Below are 18204 nucleotides of genomic sequence, written 5' to 3'. Positions count from 1 at the left end.
CCCACCCACTCTCCAAGCTCCGCAGAGTCTGGGGAAGGGCAAATGGTTGCCGGATAGCTCTTTGTTAGCTCAGGATGGATGTACTTGGTATAACTCCTGTTCTTACACCTTGGCATCCCTGAGGCCTTCAACTTAACTTTTCAAAAAGCAGATAATACAAAGGAATCGGTCAACCAGGATTTACCCTACTAATAAAGTCAATTCCATTAGATTATTATTGTCCATTATGGGACTACAATAGTAAGGATGTCATACCAATAATACTTTTCTGCTTTTTAGAGAACTGTGTTGTAACTATTCATTGCATAATAGACTACAGTAATCTTATATATGCTAAGCATATCTTAATGCTTTTTAGTGTGCATTAATTTTGTATATATTTACAGTAGTTTCTTAACTACATGAAAATACTACATATACCTGGTTTGCCACACCTCAAAATATAAGATTATATTCAAATAAAACTAAGCTTGAATACATAGTACATAATACATATAGTTTTACAATGTGATAGTATTAAATAACACAAATGCATTGGCACATGCTGGGGATTTCATGTTTATTCCGATTCATCGTCATCTATAATAGCAGCTTTTTCACTAATAATTATATCCAGTAGTGTAGTTTGGGAAGTAGTTGCTGTTGTAGTTTCTAGTGTTGTTGATGGTGTAGAAGTTTACGGTTCAGCTTCATCATCATCTATAATAGTAGCTTTTTCACTAATAATTATATCTAGTAGTGTAGTTTGGGAAGTAGTTGCTGTTGTAGTTTCTAGTGTTGTTGATGGTGTAGAAGTTTCCGGTTCATCTTCATCGTCATCTATAATAGTAGCTTTTTCACTAATAATTATATCTAGTAGTGTAGTTTGGGAAGTAGTTGCTGTTGTAGTTTCTAGTATTGTTGATGGTGTAGAAGTTTCCGGTTCATCTTCATCGTCATCTATAATAGTAGCTTTTTCACTAATAATTATATCTAGTAGTGTAGTTTGGGAAGTAGTTGCTATTGTAGTTGGTGCTGTTGTAGTTTCTAGTGTTGTAGGTTGTGAAGTAGTTGCTGTTGTGGATGGTGTTGTAGATTCTGGTGTAGACGGTGTTGTAGTTGCTGTTGTAATGGGTACTGTTGTAGTTTCTGATGTTGTAGGTGGTAAGGTAGTTGCTGTTGTGGATGGTGTTGTAGTTTCTAGTGTTGTAGACAGTGATGTCGTTGCTATTGTAGTCGGTGCTGTTGTAGTTTGTAGTGTTGTAGATGGTATAGTAGTTGCTGTTGTGGATGGTGTTGTAGTTTCTTGTGTTGTAGACGGTGATGTAGTTTCTAGTGTGGATGGTGTTGCAGTTTCTGGAGTAGACGGTGTTGTAGTTGCTGTTGTAGTTTCAAGTGTTGTAGATGGTAATGTAGTTGCTGTTGTAGTAGGTACTGTTGTAGTTTCTAGTGTTGTAGGTTGTGAAGTAGTTGCTGTTGTAGTAGGTACTGTTGTAGTTTCTAGTGTTGTAGGTTGTGAAGTAGTTGCTGTTGTCGATGGTGTTGTAGTTTCTGGTGACGAGGGTGTTGTAGTTGCTGTTGTAATGGGTACTGTTGTAGTTTCTAGTGTTGTAGGTGGTAAGGTAGTTGCTGTTGTGGATGGTGTTGTAGTTTCTAGTGTTGTAGACAGTGATGTAGTTGCTATTGTAGTCGGTGCTGTTGTAGTTTGCAGTGTTGTAGATGGTGTAGTAGTTGCTGTTGTTGATGGTTTTGTAGTTTCTTGTGTTGTAGACGGTGATGTAGTTTCTAGTGTAGATGGTGTTGTTGTCTCTAGTGTTGTAGACGGTGTTGTAGTTGCTGCTGTAGTTGGTACTGTTGTAGTTTCTAGTGTTGTAGGTGGTAAGGTAGTTGCTGTTGTGGATGGTGTTGTAGTTTCTGGTGTAGACGGTGTTGTAGTTGCTGTTGTAATGGGTACTGTTGTAGTTTCTAGTGTTGTAGCTGGTAAGGTAGTTGCTGTTGTTGATGGTGTTGTAGTTTCTTGTGTTGTAGACGGTGATGTAGTTTCTAGTGTAGATGGTGTTGTAGTCTCTAGTGTTGTAGATGGTGTTGTAGTTGCTGCTGTAGTTGGTACTGTTGTAGTTTCTAGTGTTGTAGATAGTGTCGTAGTTGCTGTTGATGGTGTTGTAGTTTCTGGTGTTGTAGACAGTGATGTAGTCGCTGTTGTAGTTTGTGTTGTTGTAGTTTGTAGTGTTGTAGATGGTATAGTAGTTGCTGTTGTGGATGGTGTTGTAGTTTCTTGTGTTGTAGACGGTGATGTAGTTTCTAGTGTGGATGGTGTTGCAGTTTCTGGAGTAGACGGTGTTGTAGTTGCTGTTGTAGTTTCAAGTGTTGTAGATGGTAATGTAGTTGCTGTTGTAGTAGGTACTGTTGTAGTTTCTAGTGTTGTAGGTTGTGAAGTAGTTGCTGTTGTAGTAGGTACTGTTGTAGTTTCTAGTGTTGTAGGTTGTGAAGTAGTTGCTGTTGTCGATGGTGTTGTAGTTTCTGGTGACGAGGGTGTTGTAGTTGCTGTTGTAATGGGTACTGTTGTAGTTTCTAGTGTTGTAGGTGGTAAGGTAGTTGCTGTTGTGGATGGTGTTGTAGTTTCTAGTGTTGTAGACAGTGATGTAGTTGCTATTGTAGTCGGTGCTGTTGTAGTTTGCAGTGTTGTAGATGGTGTAGTAGTTGCTGTTGTTGATGGTTTTGTAGTTTCTTGTGTTGTAGACGGTGATGTAGTTTCTAGTGTAGATGGTGTTGTTGTCTCTAGTGTTGTAGACGGTGTTGTAGTTGCTGCTGTAGTTGGTACTGTTGTAGTTTCTAGTGTTGTAGGTGGTAAGGTAGTTGCTGTTGTGGATGGTGTTGTAGTTTCTGGTGTAGACGGTGTTGTAGTTGCTGTTGTAATGGGTACTGTTGTAGTTTCTAGTGTTGTAGCTGGTAAGGTAGTTGCTGTTGTTGATGGTGTTGTAGTTTCTTGTGTTGTAGACGGTGATGTAGTTTCTAGTGTAGATGGTGTTGTAGTCTCCAGTGTTGTAGATGGTGTTGTAGTTGCTGCTGTAGTTGGTACTGTTGTAGTTTCTAGTGTTGTAGGTGGTAAGGTAGTTGCTGTTGTGGATGGTGTTGTAGTTTCTGGTGTAGACGGTGTTGTAGTTGCTGTTGTAATGGGTACTGTTGTAGTTTCTAGTGTTGTAGCTGGTAAGGTAGTTGCTGTTGTTGATGGTGTTGTAGTTTCTTGTGTTGTAGACGGTGATGTAGTTTCTAGTGTAGATGGTGTTGTAGTCTCTAGTGTTGTAGACGGTGTTGTAGTTGCTGCTGTAGTTGGTACTGTTGTAGTTTCTAGTGTTGTAGATATTGTCGTAGTTGCTGTTGATGGTGTTGTAGTTTCTGGTGTTGTAGACAGTGATGTAGTCGCTGTTGTAGTTTGTGTTGTTGTAGTTTGTAGTGTTGTAGATGGTGATGTAGTTGCTGTTGTAGATTCTAGTGTTGTAGATGATGTAGTAGTTGCTGTTGGGGATGGTGTTGTAATTTCAAGTGTTGTAGACGGCAATGTAGTTGCTGTTGTAGTCGGTGCTGTTGTAATTTCTAGTGTTGTAGATTGTGTATTAGTTGATGATGTGGATGGTGTTGTAGTCTCTATTGTTGTAGACGGTGTTGTAGTTGCTGTTGTAGTTGGGATTGTTATAGTTTGTAGTGTTGTAGACGGTGATGTAGTTGCTGTTGTAGCGGGTGCAGTTGTAGTTTCAAGTGTTGTAGACTGTGAAGTAGCTGCTGCTGTTGTCGGTGATGTTGTTTCTAGTGTTGCAGCTGGTGTAGTAGTTGCTGTTGTTGATGGTGTTGTAGTTTCTATTGTTGTAGACAGTGTTGTAGTTGCTGTTGTAGTTGGGATTGTTATAGTTTGTAGTGTTGTAGACGGTGATGTAGTTGCTGTTGTAGAGGGTACAGTTTTAGTTTCAAGTGTTGTAGACTGTGAAGTAGCTGCTGCTGTAGTCGGTGATGTTGTTTCTAGTTTTGCAGCTGGTGTAGTAGTTGCTGTTGTGGATGGTGTTGTAGTTTCTAGTGTTGTAAACACTGATGTAGTTGCTATCGTAGTGGGTACTGTTGTAGTTTCGAGTGTTGTCGATTGTGACGTAGTTACTGTTGAGGGTGGTATTGTAGTTTCTAGTGTTGTAGATGGTGATGTAGTTTCTGTTTTAATCGGTGCTATTGTAGTTTCTAGTGTTATAGATGGTGTAGTAGTTACTGTTGTGGATCGTGTTTTTTCTAGTGTTGTAGACTGTGTAGTAGTTGCTGATGTAGTAGATGCTGTTGTAGTTTCTAGTGTTGTAGAAGGAGAAGTACCTTCTGTTGTAGTCGGTACTGTTGTAGTTTCTAGTGTTGTAGATGGTGAAGTAGTTGCGGATGTGGGTGCTATTGTAATTTCCAGTGTTTTAGATGAAGTAGTTGCTGTTGTAGATGGGGATGTAGTTGCTGTTGTAGTTTCTAGTGTTCTAGATGGAGACGTAGTTGGTGTTCTGGGTGGTGTTGTCATTTCTAGTGTTGTAGACAGAGATGTAGTTGGTGTTGTAGTGGTTACTGTTGTAGGAGTAACCGTAGTTTTCATGCTAGAAACTGGTGGAATGCTAGGTGATACTTTACAGATGTTATTACCAGAATACACAATGGTGATATTATAATTCACTTTTGCGATTTGTTCAAATTCATTTTCCTTTTTCTTAAAAATCTGTGCCAATATATTTACTGGTATTGCTTGGAAGTAATAATCCATAAACAGGTTCTCCACCTGGGGGGAAAAAAAACATGTTCATGATACATGGATGACATTAAATTTACAATGTTTCAAGTTATTTTCACAAGAATAGCAATTCAGAGCTTATTATTAATAATAATAATACTATCGTTTATTTGTAAAGTGGCAAAATATTCCGCAGCGCAGTACAATGGGGGTACAAATTAATTAATGTAAATTGCATAAACAGAATGAAGTACAAAATAAGGACAAACACGTGCAAAGAAACTCAAAAGATAATTAAGGCCCTGCTTGCCAGAGTTTACAATCTAGTAGGAATGAGGGGTAATTTTGAAACAAAAGGTAAAGTCGCTGCTCATTGTGGGACAGAGCATAGGGGAATGGGGAACAATCCCCTAACTGGTGCTACAAACAGTGATGAGGTAGAATGAGAAGAGGGCCAAGGAGAGTGCCTGGTGGAATCCCAACAGAAAGAGCGAATTAAGAGGAAGAAACTCTGAAAGAGATATTGGAAAGGTAGGTACTGTAGGATGTGAATCATGAGTGTGTCATGGAAGCCAATGGAATGGTGAGTGTGCAGGAGAATGGGCTGATCAACAGTGTAAAAGGCAGTAGAGAGATTCAGGAGAGTTAAAGAGAAGGATGAAGAAAGAAGTGACCTTTAAACATAGCATGTTTAGCATAGATCTTTAAAACACAAACTAGTATAGTAGGTTATTGGCCTCTTTTGTTAGTGATATCTCACTTGAGTATATAGAATGGAAACCAGATTACAAAGAGTGAAGCAGGAAGTTGGAGAGAAAAAGTGAGTCATGCAGTTGTATACAAGCAACTCAAGTAGCTTGGAGGCAAAGGGGAGAAGAGAGATAGGGTGCTAGTTAGAGAGGGATGTTAGGGCAAAAGAGGGTTTCTTTAGAATGGGTGTGATTAGTCCATGTTTAAAGGAAGGTGAGAATGTGCCAGAGACAAGTTGTAAAGGTGAGTTAAGGTAAGGTTTACTGTGTGAGAGAGGGAGTTGAGGAGATGCAGGTTGCAGGTGAGATGATGAGAGTGTAGGGACCTTATCTTCAGTCACAGGGGAAAATGAGCAGAGGGTGGATTTAGGTGTTCGAATGGAAATAAGTTTGCTTGCCACACATGTGCATTGTTTTTTATGTCCCTATAACAGCAATGGGGTTATATATTCTGCATCACTATCTAGCAGTTCTCCTGTGCTTTAATACAATAATATGTGTATGTTACTATCTACAGTATGTTGTGCATCAATTTGGTGTACAAATAACCTTACTTGAGGAACATAGTAATATAAAGTGTCTGTGGAGTTAATTTTGTAGTTATCATCTCTGGATGTTTTCTATATCTTTAATCATGGATGCATACTGAATATCTGCACTAATACTCCGATTAATTTCTTCAAACAGGTATGCATCAGAACTTACATCTAATTAACAACTATTTGGTACTGTTAATCTAATATTGTTGAAATTAACATACTGTAGCAATGGATGACATATGGATGAAATGGACTTGGGGGGGTCTCTGGAGATGAATTGTTGTTGGTGTACAGAATCCATTTTGTCTCTCTTTGTCTTCACAAGTCACTGTCTTATGTTTCATGCTGTGTTCCTGCAATCATTCCTTTGTGACAGAATGTGAATGTTGCAAGTGTATCATTTTGGCTACCAGGAGACTCAAGGACAAAATCGGCCTATGGCTTAATATCCCATTAAAGCATAATTTCCGGTATTTGGAGTTTTTGCATTCCAAGATAATCAAGACTACATGACGTAATATTCTCTATGTGGAACTCATAAGATCGTTTAGCATTCCATGATACTTTCTCACATAGACAAACAGTAAAAGGGGAGAAGAAGGAGATCAGACTTTAATTCTAATTTAGTGACCCATGGAGTTATACACATACTGTAAAGGTTAAAAAAATCTGTTCTACAATAATATTTATAATTAAACAAAATACATATCTGGCAGTCCCACTGTTCTTATGTTTTCATTTCAATATTAAATATTCTATGTAGGGAAACATTGAGATAAATCATTTACGCATTACTATTAAATGTAGCCAGGGCTGGTTTCTGGCTACCAGTCTGCCCTTCTCCTGGCAGTAAGCCCTGGTAAATGCAGGCCTGCCAGGATTCACCACCCCCAGCAGCTTCAGTGAGTCACAGGGGAGACAGTACAACTAGGCCTTGTGTCCAATCAGGGACTCAGACCTGGTTCCTGCTTTTCCTGTACTTAAGGGGATGCACATCCCACATTCAGCAGCTTTGCCTCTATCCTTGAGAGAGGCTTGTCGACCCAAATAACTGTGCAGGGCTCTGCTAGTTTGAACTCCCTCCCTTAGGGGAATGGAATGGGAGACTCTTCCTCTTACTTCACCAGGGAGTAAGGGAAGATCTAGGACTGCTTCAGGTGCCTTTGGCTTGGAGTGAAGGTTCAGGGTACATCCTGAGCGTGAAGGCCCTAAGAACTGCGAGATGCTGTGAATGCTGTAAGATCACCGTGAGTACGAATTAGTTATTAGCCTAGGAGCCTGTTCTGGCATCACCTACAACAATGCAGGAGACTTAGATCTACTGTGAGCCAGCAGGTATGCACCACAACACCACATGTAGCAGCAAAATCACCCATGTGGGGGCAGGGGGGAGAGGGGGACATGTGCTACATAAATTTACAGTAAATAAAAATACCACTTGTGTGCATTTGCAAGTCTCACACAGGTCTGCATCCATGTCTTTCCTCATTATCGCTTAGCAAACAATGCTTCAACTGCAGCCAGGGATTCTGGGTAATGACATGCAAATAACTCCTTATCCATTTTAACATGGAACCCTATAAGCATATGCCTGTCGTATTACACAACTTTTTAGCACAGCCTGTGTTAAATTTAAATAATTATAACTCTATCACTATCAAATATGTTACTATGTTACCAATCTACAGTATAGCAGTAAAATTCTATAGTATCATGGAATCCTACCAGTCAATCTATTCCATATCAAGTATTGTTTCAATAGTTAGTCACAAGTTGTGTGTAAGAAGGTATTACATACTGTAGTTACATAGTTGCATGGTAGATGAGTTTAAAAAGACATATGTCCATCAAGTTTAACCTTTGCTAAATGTACACATTTGCTGTAGACGATAATTGTATTTACAGTATTCTGATCAAGAGAAAGGCAAACAAGAAACCCCAGTGAAACATCATCCAATTATGTCTTATAAGGGGAAAAATAAATTCCTTCCTGACTCTAAATAATGGGAATCAGATTTCTCCATGGATCAATATCCTTCCAATGTTGACATATTTTGTATATCCTTGCATATCTTTTTTTTTTCTAAAAAGATGTCCAGCTATTTTTGTGAAGATATCTATTGTATCTGCCATCACAGTCTCCATTGGTAATTAATTCCACATTTTAACTGTCCTTAATGTAAAGAACCTTTTCCTTTTTTTCTGGTGAAATCTCCTTTCCTCCAACCTTAAGGGGTGACCCTGTGTCGTTTGCACTGTCCTTGGGATTAATAATTATTTTGATAACCCCTTGCACTGTCCCTGAATATATTTGCATATACAGTAGTTATCATATGCCTCTTTTCTAATGTTAACAAATCTAATTTAGCTAGCCTCTCCTTTATTCTTGTTTCCCCAATGCATAACCTTACATTTATCTGTATTAAACCTCATCTGCTATTTACCTGCACGTGTTTCAAGTCTATCCATGTCCTTCTGGAGAGAAATTACACCCTGCTCTGTTTCTACTATCTAACACAATTTAGTGTGATCAGCAAAATGGAGACTTTGCTCTCGATGCCAACCTCAAGGTAATTAATAAACAATTTAAAAAGCAGGGGTCCCAGTACTGATCCCTGAGGCACTCCACTTTCAACTTTAGCTCAACCTGAAAAGGTTCCATTTATGACAACTCTGTCCTTCAACCAGTTCTCAATCCAGGTGCAAATATTTTTATCGAGACCAATTTGCTTAATTTTGAATACTAACCTCTTGTGTGGAACCGTATCAAAAGCCTTTAGAAGATTTAAGTAGACCACGTCAACTGCATTACATTGGTCTAAATTCCTACTTGCCTCCTCAAAGAAACTAATAAGGTTTGTTTGGCCCGACCTATCCTTCATAAATCCATGCTGGCTATCACTAATAATTTTGTTTGCCATTAGGTATTCCTGAATATTATTCCATATTGAACCTTCAATAATAGCTAGTAGCTAACCCACTATTGATGTCAGGCATAACGGTCTGTAAGTCCCCAGTTGTGATCTAGTTCCCTTTATAAATAAAGGTACCACGTCTGCTTTATGTCAATCTTGTGGTACTGAGCCTGTGGAAATGGTGTCCTTGAATATTAAATGTAATGGTTTGGCTATTACAGAACTTGGCTCTTTAAGACCTCTTAATTTATGCCATCGGGGCCAGATGCCTTATCTGCTTAAATTTTTTCAAGCCGCCTATGAACTTCATCCTCAGTTAACCAATTGTTCGTTAATATAGAAGTTGGGGCTTCCTCCTGCACACTATTATTGCAATTGATTCTTCCCTGGTAAATAGAGAGGCAAATAATTTGCTTAATACCTCTGCTTTTTCTGTATCTCCAATAATTTTCCTGCCCATCTCACACTGAAAGGGTCCTACATTTTATTTTCTAATCTTTTTGTTGTTTAGGTATTTAAACACATTTTTAAGAGTTTATCTTACTTTCTTTTGCAATGCTTTTATCATTTTTATTTTTTTCTAATTTGATTTTGCAACTTTAGTTATATTCTGTATAAATCTGATATGACGCCTCCTATTGATAATTTATATTGATATAGGATTATCTAATCTCTGTATAAATGTCTTTCCTCGGAGAGAGGTGGCGAGGAAAGTATATACAGTATTTTGTTGCACTTTATTTTTTCGATTTTTTTCCCCACTATATTTCTTGAGCACTCCTAGTTTTGAACCAGTTTTATTTGCACTGTAGCTCATACAGTGCTCTTACATTTTAACCTTTTAGGCACCATATACAGATGGAACTTTTGGTTCGGGCCCGCTCTTTTTTCGGGTCCCGTATGGGAGGGGTGTGCAAACGTTTGGAGCTGCGCCCCCCTGTCTGCTGCCCCCAGCGCTCGAGCCCCCCTTACCTTTTTTGCCGTAGTCAAATGATGCAGTGGGGTAGTTTGACGCCACGTTGCTATGGCGTGCCACATCACACAAAGCACTGAATATTGGTAAACTGAGTTGTAGAGGCCTCGCGCGGTCCCACGGCATTTTATTTAAATACCTTGGGGAAGAGCATGGGGCCTCTGCAACCGCTGTGCCACCCCCATAAAAATATCATACCCCCCTGTGGGGTGCGCCCCCCCGTTTGCACACCCCTGCCATACGGCTTCCTCCCCCCCGCTGCAGAGACCCAACTACAAGACTTAATGGCCCACCTGTCTGTAAGAGACGCGCACTGAGTGAGACTGAATCAGTCACTCTCCGTGCGCGCCTCTAACAGGCGATCAAACCGCTTTTATTTTATTTTAATAACACAGTATTGAAGCAGGGGGTCTCCGGAACTGAATCACATTAATTGCAGGTCCGGGGACCCCGTGCTTCCCGAGTTACAGGTCCCATTATGAGGTGCCAGTATCTCCCTGCATGTTTAAATTCCCACGTGACCGGGACCTTTCAACACTGCAGGGGGACACCGGCACCCCATACTGGGCCTGTAACTCAGGAAGCAGCTAAGGCAATTAAGGGGTTAAGACAGATTACCTGGTTTATTGAGGGTAGAGGTGGTGGGTGAAGTGGGTAGTTGCCCATGGGTGTGTTGTTAGGCCTGCGGGTGGGGTTAACCCCTTCATTACCTTAGCAGTAGTAACCACTACGGTAATGAAAGGGTTAATCCCTCCCACTACCCACCAAAGAGGCCTAACCACCCACCCCAGGGCAACTAGCCACTAAGGTAATGAAGCTGTTTATTATTTTTATTTTAATAACAGTATGGAAGCAGGGGATCTCCAGAGCTGAACCGCATTCATTTCAGCTTGTTTTGCCCATTACTGTACTGTATGTGTTGGGGGGAGAGGAGGGGAGGTTGTTCAATGTATTGTATTTGTCACGTGGGACGTGACACAGGATAATTTAAACATGGGGATACCGGCACCCCTTAATGGGTCCTGTAACACAGGAAGTAGGGGGTCCCCAGACCTGAAATTAATATGATTCAGCTGCGGAGACACCCTGCTACAATACTGTGTTTTCAAAATAAAATTAAAGCTGTGCAATTGCCTGTTAGAGGCACGCAGGTAGAGTGACTGATTCAGTCTCTTACTGCGCACCTCTTACAGACAGGTGCAGCCCGGTAGGATTGACAAAGCGCGAGTCCCATTCAAACGCAGGGACCCCCACTGTGTTAATCCCAATGGGCCATTAAACCTGCTATGGACTTTCCTACGGAGTGTCCCCAATTTCAAGAATGTTCTCCAGAATTTCCCGTGGGCACTGGGCCATAAGGAAATATTCCATCGGTACATGTCATGCATGTCATGCTACTGTCTATATTATCATTTTGTTTCCTATTTTCGCTTTCCAATGGAAGAAATACAAAAGACATAGAATAACATTTGTAGTGTAGGGCCTGCGGATACAGTAAGGTTTATTATGATGTGGCTGCAGGCTTAAAATGTTTTGGCCAAAAGATTGAACTAAATGACCCGAAGTTATGAGAAGACAAAATATAGATAAAAAGCATATATTAATGTAATAAATAATTTCATATTGGATTTGCATTGGGGCTTTTCTGTTTATTGCTATCTTTATGCCAAACACTTGTAACTTTACCTAAAACTTGTATATTGTAACAGTTTTAATCCAACGGTAAATGATTGGCTAGTATACGAGCAGAAAGTACATGATGCTATCTGTTTGCCAAACACTGTATCTAACACTGGTATAATGTAGCAGTAAGAATGCCTACTGGAGATGATTGACTAGTAGCAGAGAGTATATGGTGGTATCAGTATGTCAAACACTTACAGTAACCTAACACTAGTGTTAAAAATTCATCCAGAGACAGCTACTGTAGCAACAGATCTCCCAGGAACTCAATGCATAGAAAGAACATAAAAAGCTTTGTTCAGGACATGTTAAAGAATACAAATAAGAATATGAAAAAAATCCTCCCGCGCGTTTCACGCCAAAAAGCGTTTACTCAACCTACTTTGGTGCCCGGTTGCTAAAGTAGGTACTTGAAATTATTGGCTACTTTACTGTACTAGCAGGGCATAATTTATGCCATAGCACATTGCTTTAACTATAACCACTGTTAGTGATAAGGGCATTCAGAAGAAGTGTTCCCTCTAACAACGTCTATCCACAGAGCTCTATTATACAGTTAACACAGGGATTTGGGGTGTGGAGAGCGTTTGACATGTGCAGAAAAAGGAGCACACATGAAATACTTGGGAAATATGCTCATTTCAATATGCAAAGTATATTCAGATGATTTAAATTAGCATATTTCCCAGGTATCTTAGGTGTTCTCATTTTTGTTCACAGGTGTCTCTCCATGTTTTGGAAGACGTATTTGGGCAGGTATAGTATAGGCAACTTGGGACGCTGGCAAAAAAAGAGACTTTTGCCCTCTCCGGCAGAACCCATATTTCAGGATTTGGAGGGAGTAACACCACATACGTATTTCAAGCTAATGCAAGGCAGTGCTAATTTAACATTGTATTAAGCCTACGATAATGATATATAAACAACTGTTGTTTTTGCATATAATTAGCTTTGTTGGTAGACATTAATCTAAGGGAAAATAATGGCTATTAATTATTTTGATAACATATTGTTTGTAGCAGTGAGTTAAAAGAGTATTGTGCCCCAGTCAGATGATTTCTAATAATCAAACAGAAAGAGTCACTTTTCCTAATAGTACAACTCATTAACAAACATTGGCCCAGATGCACTATGAACCTCATACTAACCTAAAATAACATTATGATTAACCTAACACCTATACACTAAAGGGAATAACCTAATGTTAACCCAGAGCTACTCCTTGAAATAGCGTATGGTTAAAAATGTTCCGGCCGTTAGTGCTAATTATATGCAACACGGGCATTCCCCCTAACATCATATATACACTAAAGGCCATTCACTAAAGGCCGAACCTAAAAGGGTTAGGTTATTTAGGTCACCTAAAGGTGACGTTGGTCCCATGCAGACCCTGAAATATACAGTTACCTTTAAGTAAGACGCTTACCACCAGGTTATTTAGTGTTAACACAATGTAGTGCTCACTTAACACAATGGCCAATATTTACTACAGGGTGCTAAGCTTTAGCACATCCTTACTCCCATTTATATGAATGGGAATTAGGCTGTGATAACACGCAGCACCATTTAGTATTGTATTGTATTGTATGTCTTTATTTATATAGCGCCATAAATGTGCATAGCGCTTCACAGTAGTAATAAAGTGAATTTGATCCAATGTATTGCTGACTTAATTAACTCAAAGTAGTGCTAACTTAATTAAGTCAGCACTACTGATTTTTTTATTAATTTAGCACAACCGTGTGTTAATTAAGTCAGCACTACCATTGTTTTATTAACACAAGGTAGTGCTAATTTACCCTAAGGTTAAACCCTATGCTAATAAATTAAACAACTGCCATTGTTTTTGTAAATAATTTGCTTAGTGGATTTGAAATAAATTCAGGGAAAATAACGTCTGTTACTATTTTAGGTAACCTGATGTTATTTAACCTGATTTAATGGAGCTTAGTGCACCTGGGCCATTGACTTTGAGAAATATAGTGTAAACAATTATTCTTTACCTCCCCAAAATGATTGTATGTTACATAAGGATTTGCCATAATGTTGCCTCTAATTCCAATCTTCCCTATATCTACTCCCCTAAGTGATATATTGAAAGCTGGCTGGTTTGTTTTTGTTAGGTCTGAGACCCATCTTTCAAATGGCCTCTGTTTATTTCCAGTGCTAAACAAGCGACATTTGATGTCCGATAAATGGAAATGCTTACAGTACCTATAGTGCATACTGAGCAGTTATATATCATTTTGGATTCTTACCTTGCCACAAGTACTGAAAGCTCGAATCAAAATCAAATCTTCACCACAAGTATTTTTTATGTAATGCTGGCTCCCAGCGGGAAAGAAGACAACGTCCCCGATGCCAATGTCAAATTCAACGGATTGAGCATTAATAACTCCTACCTGTGTGATAAAATAAATCATTTGGATCATTACATCTACTTAAGCCTCTTTCTAACAACAAATAAACTAGGAGGGTTATCTGCAGCTAAACCACACTATTGTAAGATCCATGAAACTTCCTTTTACAATATGCAGATATAACGGGCTTCAGTGATCTTTATCCCACACTACAGATTCATAAAAGTCTCAACAGGAAACGTCCTACCTATAACCTTTTAGTTATAGATACAGAGGCCACCATCTGGTTGTCTGTTAGCCAAGTACAGGGACTCTGGCTACATCTGCACAGATGGGTGAATACACCAGGAACATAGCAATGCCAACACAGAACCGTTACTAACAAGAGGGAGATGGCTTCACACAAGAGGGAGATGGCTTCACACAAGAGGGAGATGGCTTCATACAAGAGAGAGATGGCTTCGCACAAGAGGGAGATGGCTTCACACAAGAGAGAGATGGCTTCGCACAAGAGGGAGATGGCTTCACACAAGAGAGAGATGGCTTCACACAAGAGAGAGATGGCTTCACACAAGAGAGAGAGATGGATTCACACAAGAGAGAGATGGCTTCACACAAGAAAGAGATGGCTTCACACAAGAGAGAGAGATGGATTCACACAAGAGAGAGATGGCTTCACACAAGAGAGAGATGGCTTCACACAAGAGAGAGATGGCTTCACACAAGAAAGAGATGGCTTCACACAAGAGAGAGATGGCTTCACACAAGAGAGAGATGGCTTCACACAAGAGAGAAATGGCTTTATATGGGCCTAAGAGATTTATTACAACAGTCCTATTTTGATCCATGGCTTCAATTGAATATTCATATTAAGGGTAGGGGGAAAGTGTTTGTCAATTCATTATCTTATTTTTCCTCAAAATAATAAAAATACTGCATATTATTGCCATAAGGACCTCCATTTTACAGCTAATGATTGATACTGTATATTATATGAGTAATAAATCTGAACAATTATATTGTAGATTTAGTGACGCAGTTTTATTGTTTGTAAGAAACTTTCTCTTGTCAGGTCCCCCTCTTTATTGCAGAGGGTGGCAATGGTAAAGCAGACAAATGGAGATAAAGTACTAAGCATGACGGTTGTGTGTAAAGTCGTGGCAACGTGCCCTGTGGCTTTCTTTACTTCAGAATGGAGAGATTCCTCTCAGTTGTAGCAGAAACCAAAAGGGAAGAGGAGGTGAAGGGAATTGTCAGATCCAGAGACACAGGAGAAAAACATAAGGGGGAGAAAAAAGGCAGATACTGTAAGTAATAAGTTGAATGTAGAAAAAGTAAAGAAGAAAAAGATGGATTTTAAATGCAAGACTGGAGCTCTACTGTCATATTTAAGCTCAGCCAATGTTATTACTCAGAAGAGCAATAATAAGAAAACAAGCAAGAATACTGGATATAGTAAATACAATTAGAAAGTCAAGGTATATAGGGATATGGCATGAGAAGAAATCCGGTCCATGGTAGATCTGATTGCCATTAGGAATCTAAGGAAGGAATTTTTCTCCTTATGAGATATGTGACCAATATGTCATTGGACATGATATAATTATTTTGATGCAGAGAAATAAAATAAAAAATCAAATTCAATATGTATATGAGTATCTCACCCAATTAGAATTTAACAGAGGTTGAACTCGGTAAAAGTATAAAAGTCTTTCATTACACTAATCTACCATGTTATATAGTTACAGTACCTTTCCACAGCCTGCGAGTACATATCCCATCTCATGAGCATTCAGGTGGTAATGTGGAAGCCAAAGAGCATAAGTATGTAACCTAAGCACTCCAAGGCTCAGGGTATCTGGATGCTGAAAAAGACGAATGCACTTTAATGTTGTTAAAATGTACAAATTGGGGGTAATTTCAGCAAAATTATATGTAATATCAATAAAAATCCAAAGTTTTATGAGTCTTAAAAATTAAGCTATTTACTTTTATTTCCTAAAATATACATTCCATATGATGCAGCGACGCAATCTGAGGCACAGCAGGATGAGTTGACTACTACACTGACACACAGCAAGTACTTCATGGGCAATTTCACTGGACAGTACCTTTAATCTTGCCTAGGACTTTCAGGGAAGTACCACAGTTTTCTGTATATGTGGGAGTGAATCAGAAGAAGGAGTGAGAGCTCGAAAACTTTTGCCCCCCGTACCATGTTTGTGGCTATCAGTCTTTGGATATTTTCCTCACATATTGCCCGATAAGTACATTCTGGACAGCCATTTGTGTGCCTTGTATATATATTTAATTGTATTCACTTATGATATAATAATACCAGACTTTCTACTGTATAACTCTAGAGTCCTATTTTTTCTTTTGTACACTCATAGTTAGGGAGTTATTTTGATTGGTGTTCTACAATGTTGCTGATGGAACATCACAGACTCAAAGGAAACTACTGAGCTTACAGCCATTCTGTGAGATTTACTCAGTTCAGAGCATTTGTTTAGAATTTAAACAATACCCAAATAACACTGAAAATGCAGTGCAGTAATAAGCAAAACTGAAATCTCTGAGATATTTAAATTTGGCGCCATTGGTCCTCGAGAATATAATGATTCCAGTCTTCAAATTGATAAGCAGCACAAAAAAAGAATGAAACAAAAAAACTTAAGCAATTGGTCTGTATATTCCTCCAACAAAAATTTCCGTGAAAGACATTTTTTTGAGCTACATTAGGGGAAACCATAGGAAACGTGAAGCCTTATTATGGTTTAAAATGTTTTGTGCACTGCTCATCAATTGGAAAACTGACATTAGTTCAGAGGAGGCAAATTGCAGAATGGATTTTTTATCCAAACACTATTGTTCTAATGTGATCAGTTTTTAATAACAGTCAGTTGAATTTTAGTTGTTACAGTTAATAGATTATATTGTAACTCTTATGCTTGATTCTCAGACTGCTCTGAGCCTTTAATACACTTGAAAGTAGTTTATATACAGACACTGATATGTACAGTATATGTGCTTATGCACTCTCTCACAATGTACTATTGTACATGAATAACCCATGATCGTCATGCACTGACTTTTCTACAGTACATAATATATTGCACGTGCTGTGTGTTTCATATTTATACATATGGAAATGCTTTATGTAGTTTTTCTTTAATTTTTTACATTACCGAGAATAAAGAATCCCCATAGACAATAACACTTTCTTTCTGTCCGGTACTGTTTTCATAGTATCGTGCCCATGTTGATTCTCCTCCATTATAAATAAATATTGCTGCACCTAAAAGAAGACAACCAATATTAATATGTAATTATTTTACAATTCAGAATGGGGATTAAGCAATATGATCTGATTCAGCGAATTGCCCCATGCTGTGCTGAAATCTCCAATTTAAGTCCCTAGGAGTTTTTGCACCGTGATTGGCCGCTTCGGAGTGTTTTTTAATAACTTTCTAAGTCATACTAAACAATGATAAGTAATACTAGAACTAGATACAGAATTCAAATAATGAATCTATACAGTAACAGTGATTTTCAACCTTTTTTTGGTTAAGGAACCCTATAATCATTTTGTGAAATTCTGCAGAATCCCAACCCTCTCGAACAGCGAGTTTGAAATCAGATACATTGTAAGGAACTCCAACCCTCTCTAATAGTGTGTGTGTGATCAGATACATTGTAAGGAACTCCAACCCTCTCTAATAGTGTGTGTGTGATCAGATACATTGTAAGGAATTCCAACCCTCTCGAATAGTATGTGTGTGATCAGATACATTGTAAGGAATTCCAACCCTCTCGAATAGTGTGTGTGTGATCAGATACATTGTAAGGAATTCCAACCCTCTCGAATAGTATGTGTGTGATCAGATACATTGTAAGGAATTCCAACCCTCTCGAACAGCGAGTCTGAGATCAGATACATTGGGGGTTATGCACTAAGCAGTGATAAGTGCTTTTAAGTGAGATAAAAAGCCATTATAGCGTGATACTGCCTCCTGTGAGATTCACAAAGCAGTGATAAGTCTTTTAAGTGAGATAAATGTCTTTATAGCGTGATACTGTGTTCTGTGAGATTCACAAAGCAGTGATAAGTGCTTTTAAGTAGCAATTATAGCACGATACTGTACTGTTATCACTGCTTTGTGAATCTCACAGCAGGCAGTATCACGCTATAAAGGCAGTTATCTCACTTAAAAGCACTTATCACTGCTTTGTGCATAGCACCCATTGTAAGGAACTCCAAC

The 18204-nt window shown here is 38.9% G+C and overlaps 1 protein-coding gene across 1 annotated transcript; it reads right to left on the bottom strand.

The window, feature by feature from the left end:
* Window positions 1–676: 676 nt before the first annotated feature.
* On the bottom strand, window positions 677–17882 carry LOC142493896 (uncharacterized). Its single transcript, XM_075598861.1, has 5 exons — window positions 17801–17882; window positions 17131–17240; window positions 15694–15807; window positions 13841–13984; window positions 677–4771 (listed from the first exon to the last, which is right to left on the bottom strand). Exons 1-5 carry the CDS (start codon window positions 17880–17882, stop codon window positions 677–679), a joined length of 4545 nt encoding a protein of 1514 aa, XP_075454976.1.
* Window positions 17883–18204: the final 322 nt, after the last annotated feature.

The sequence above is a fragment of the Ascaphus truei genome, chromosome 1 (assembly GCF_040206685.1).
Source record: "Ascaphus truei isolate aAscTru1 chromosome 1, aAscTru1.hap1, whole genome shotgun sequence".
Classification (NCBI taxonomy): domain Eukaryota; kingdom Metazoa; phylum Chordata; class Amphibia; order Anura; family Ascaphidae; genus Ascaphus; species Ascaphus truei.
This window is presented reverse-complemented; position numbering and strand designations above follow the sequence as displayed.

Bases quoted from the DNA above. Each gene is read 5' to 3' on its own strand.
- LOC142493896 (XM_075598861.1), bottom strand. From the start codon at position 17,882: ATGTATCTGATCTCAGACTCGCTGTTCGAGAGGGTTGGAATTCCTTAC. The intron at 15,808-17,130 runs GTAATGTAAAAA...CGTCTTTTTCAG, and splicing joins ATGGGGATTCTTTATTCTCG to CATCCAGATACCCTGAGCCT. The intron at 13,985-15,693 runs GTACTGTAACTA...TTTATCACACAG, and splicing joins TACTCGCAGGCTGTGGAAAG to GTAGGAGTTATTAATGCTCA.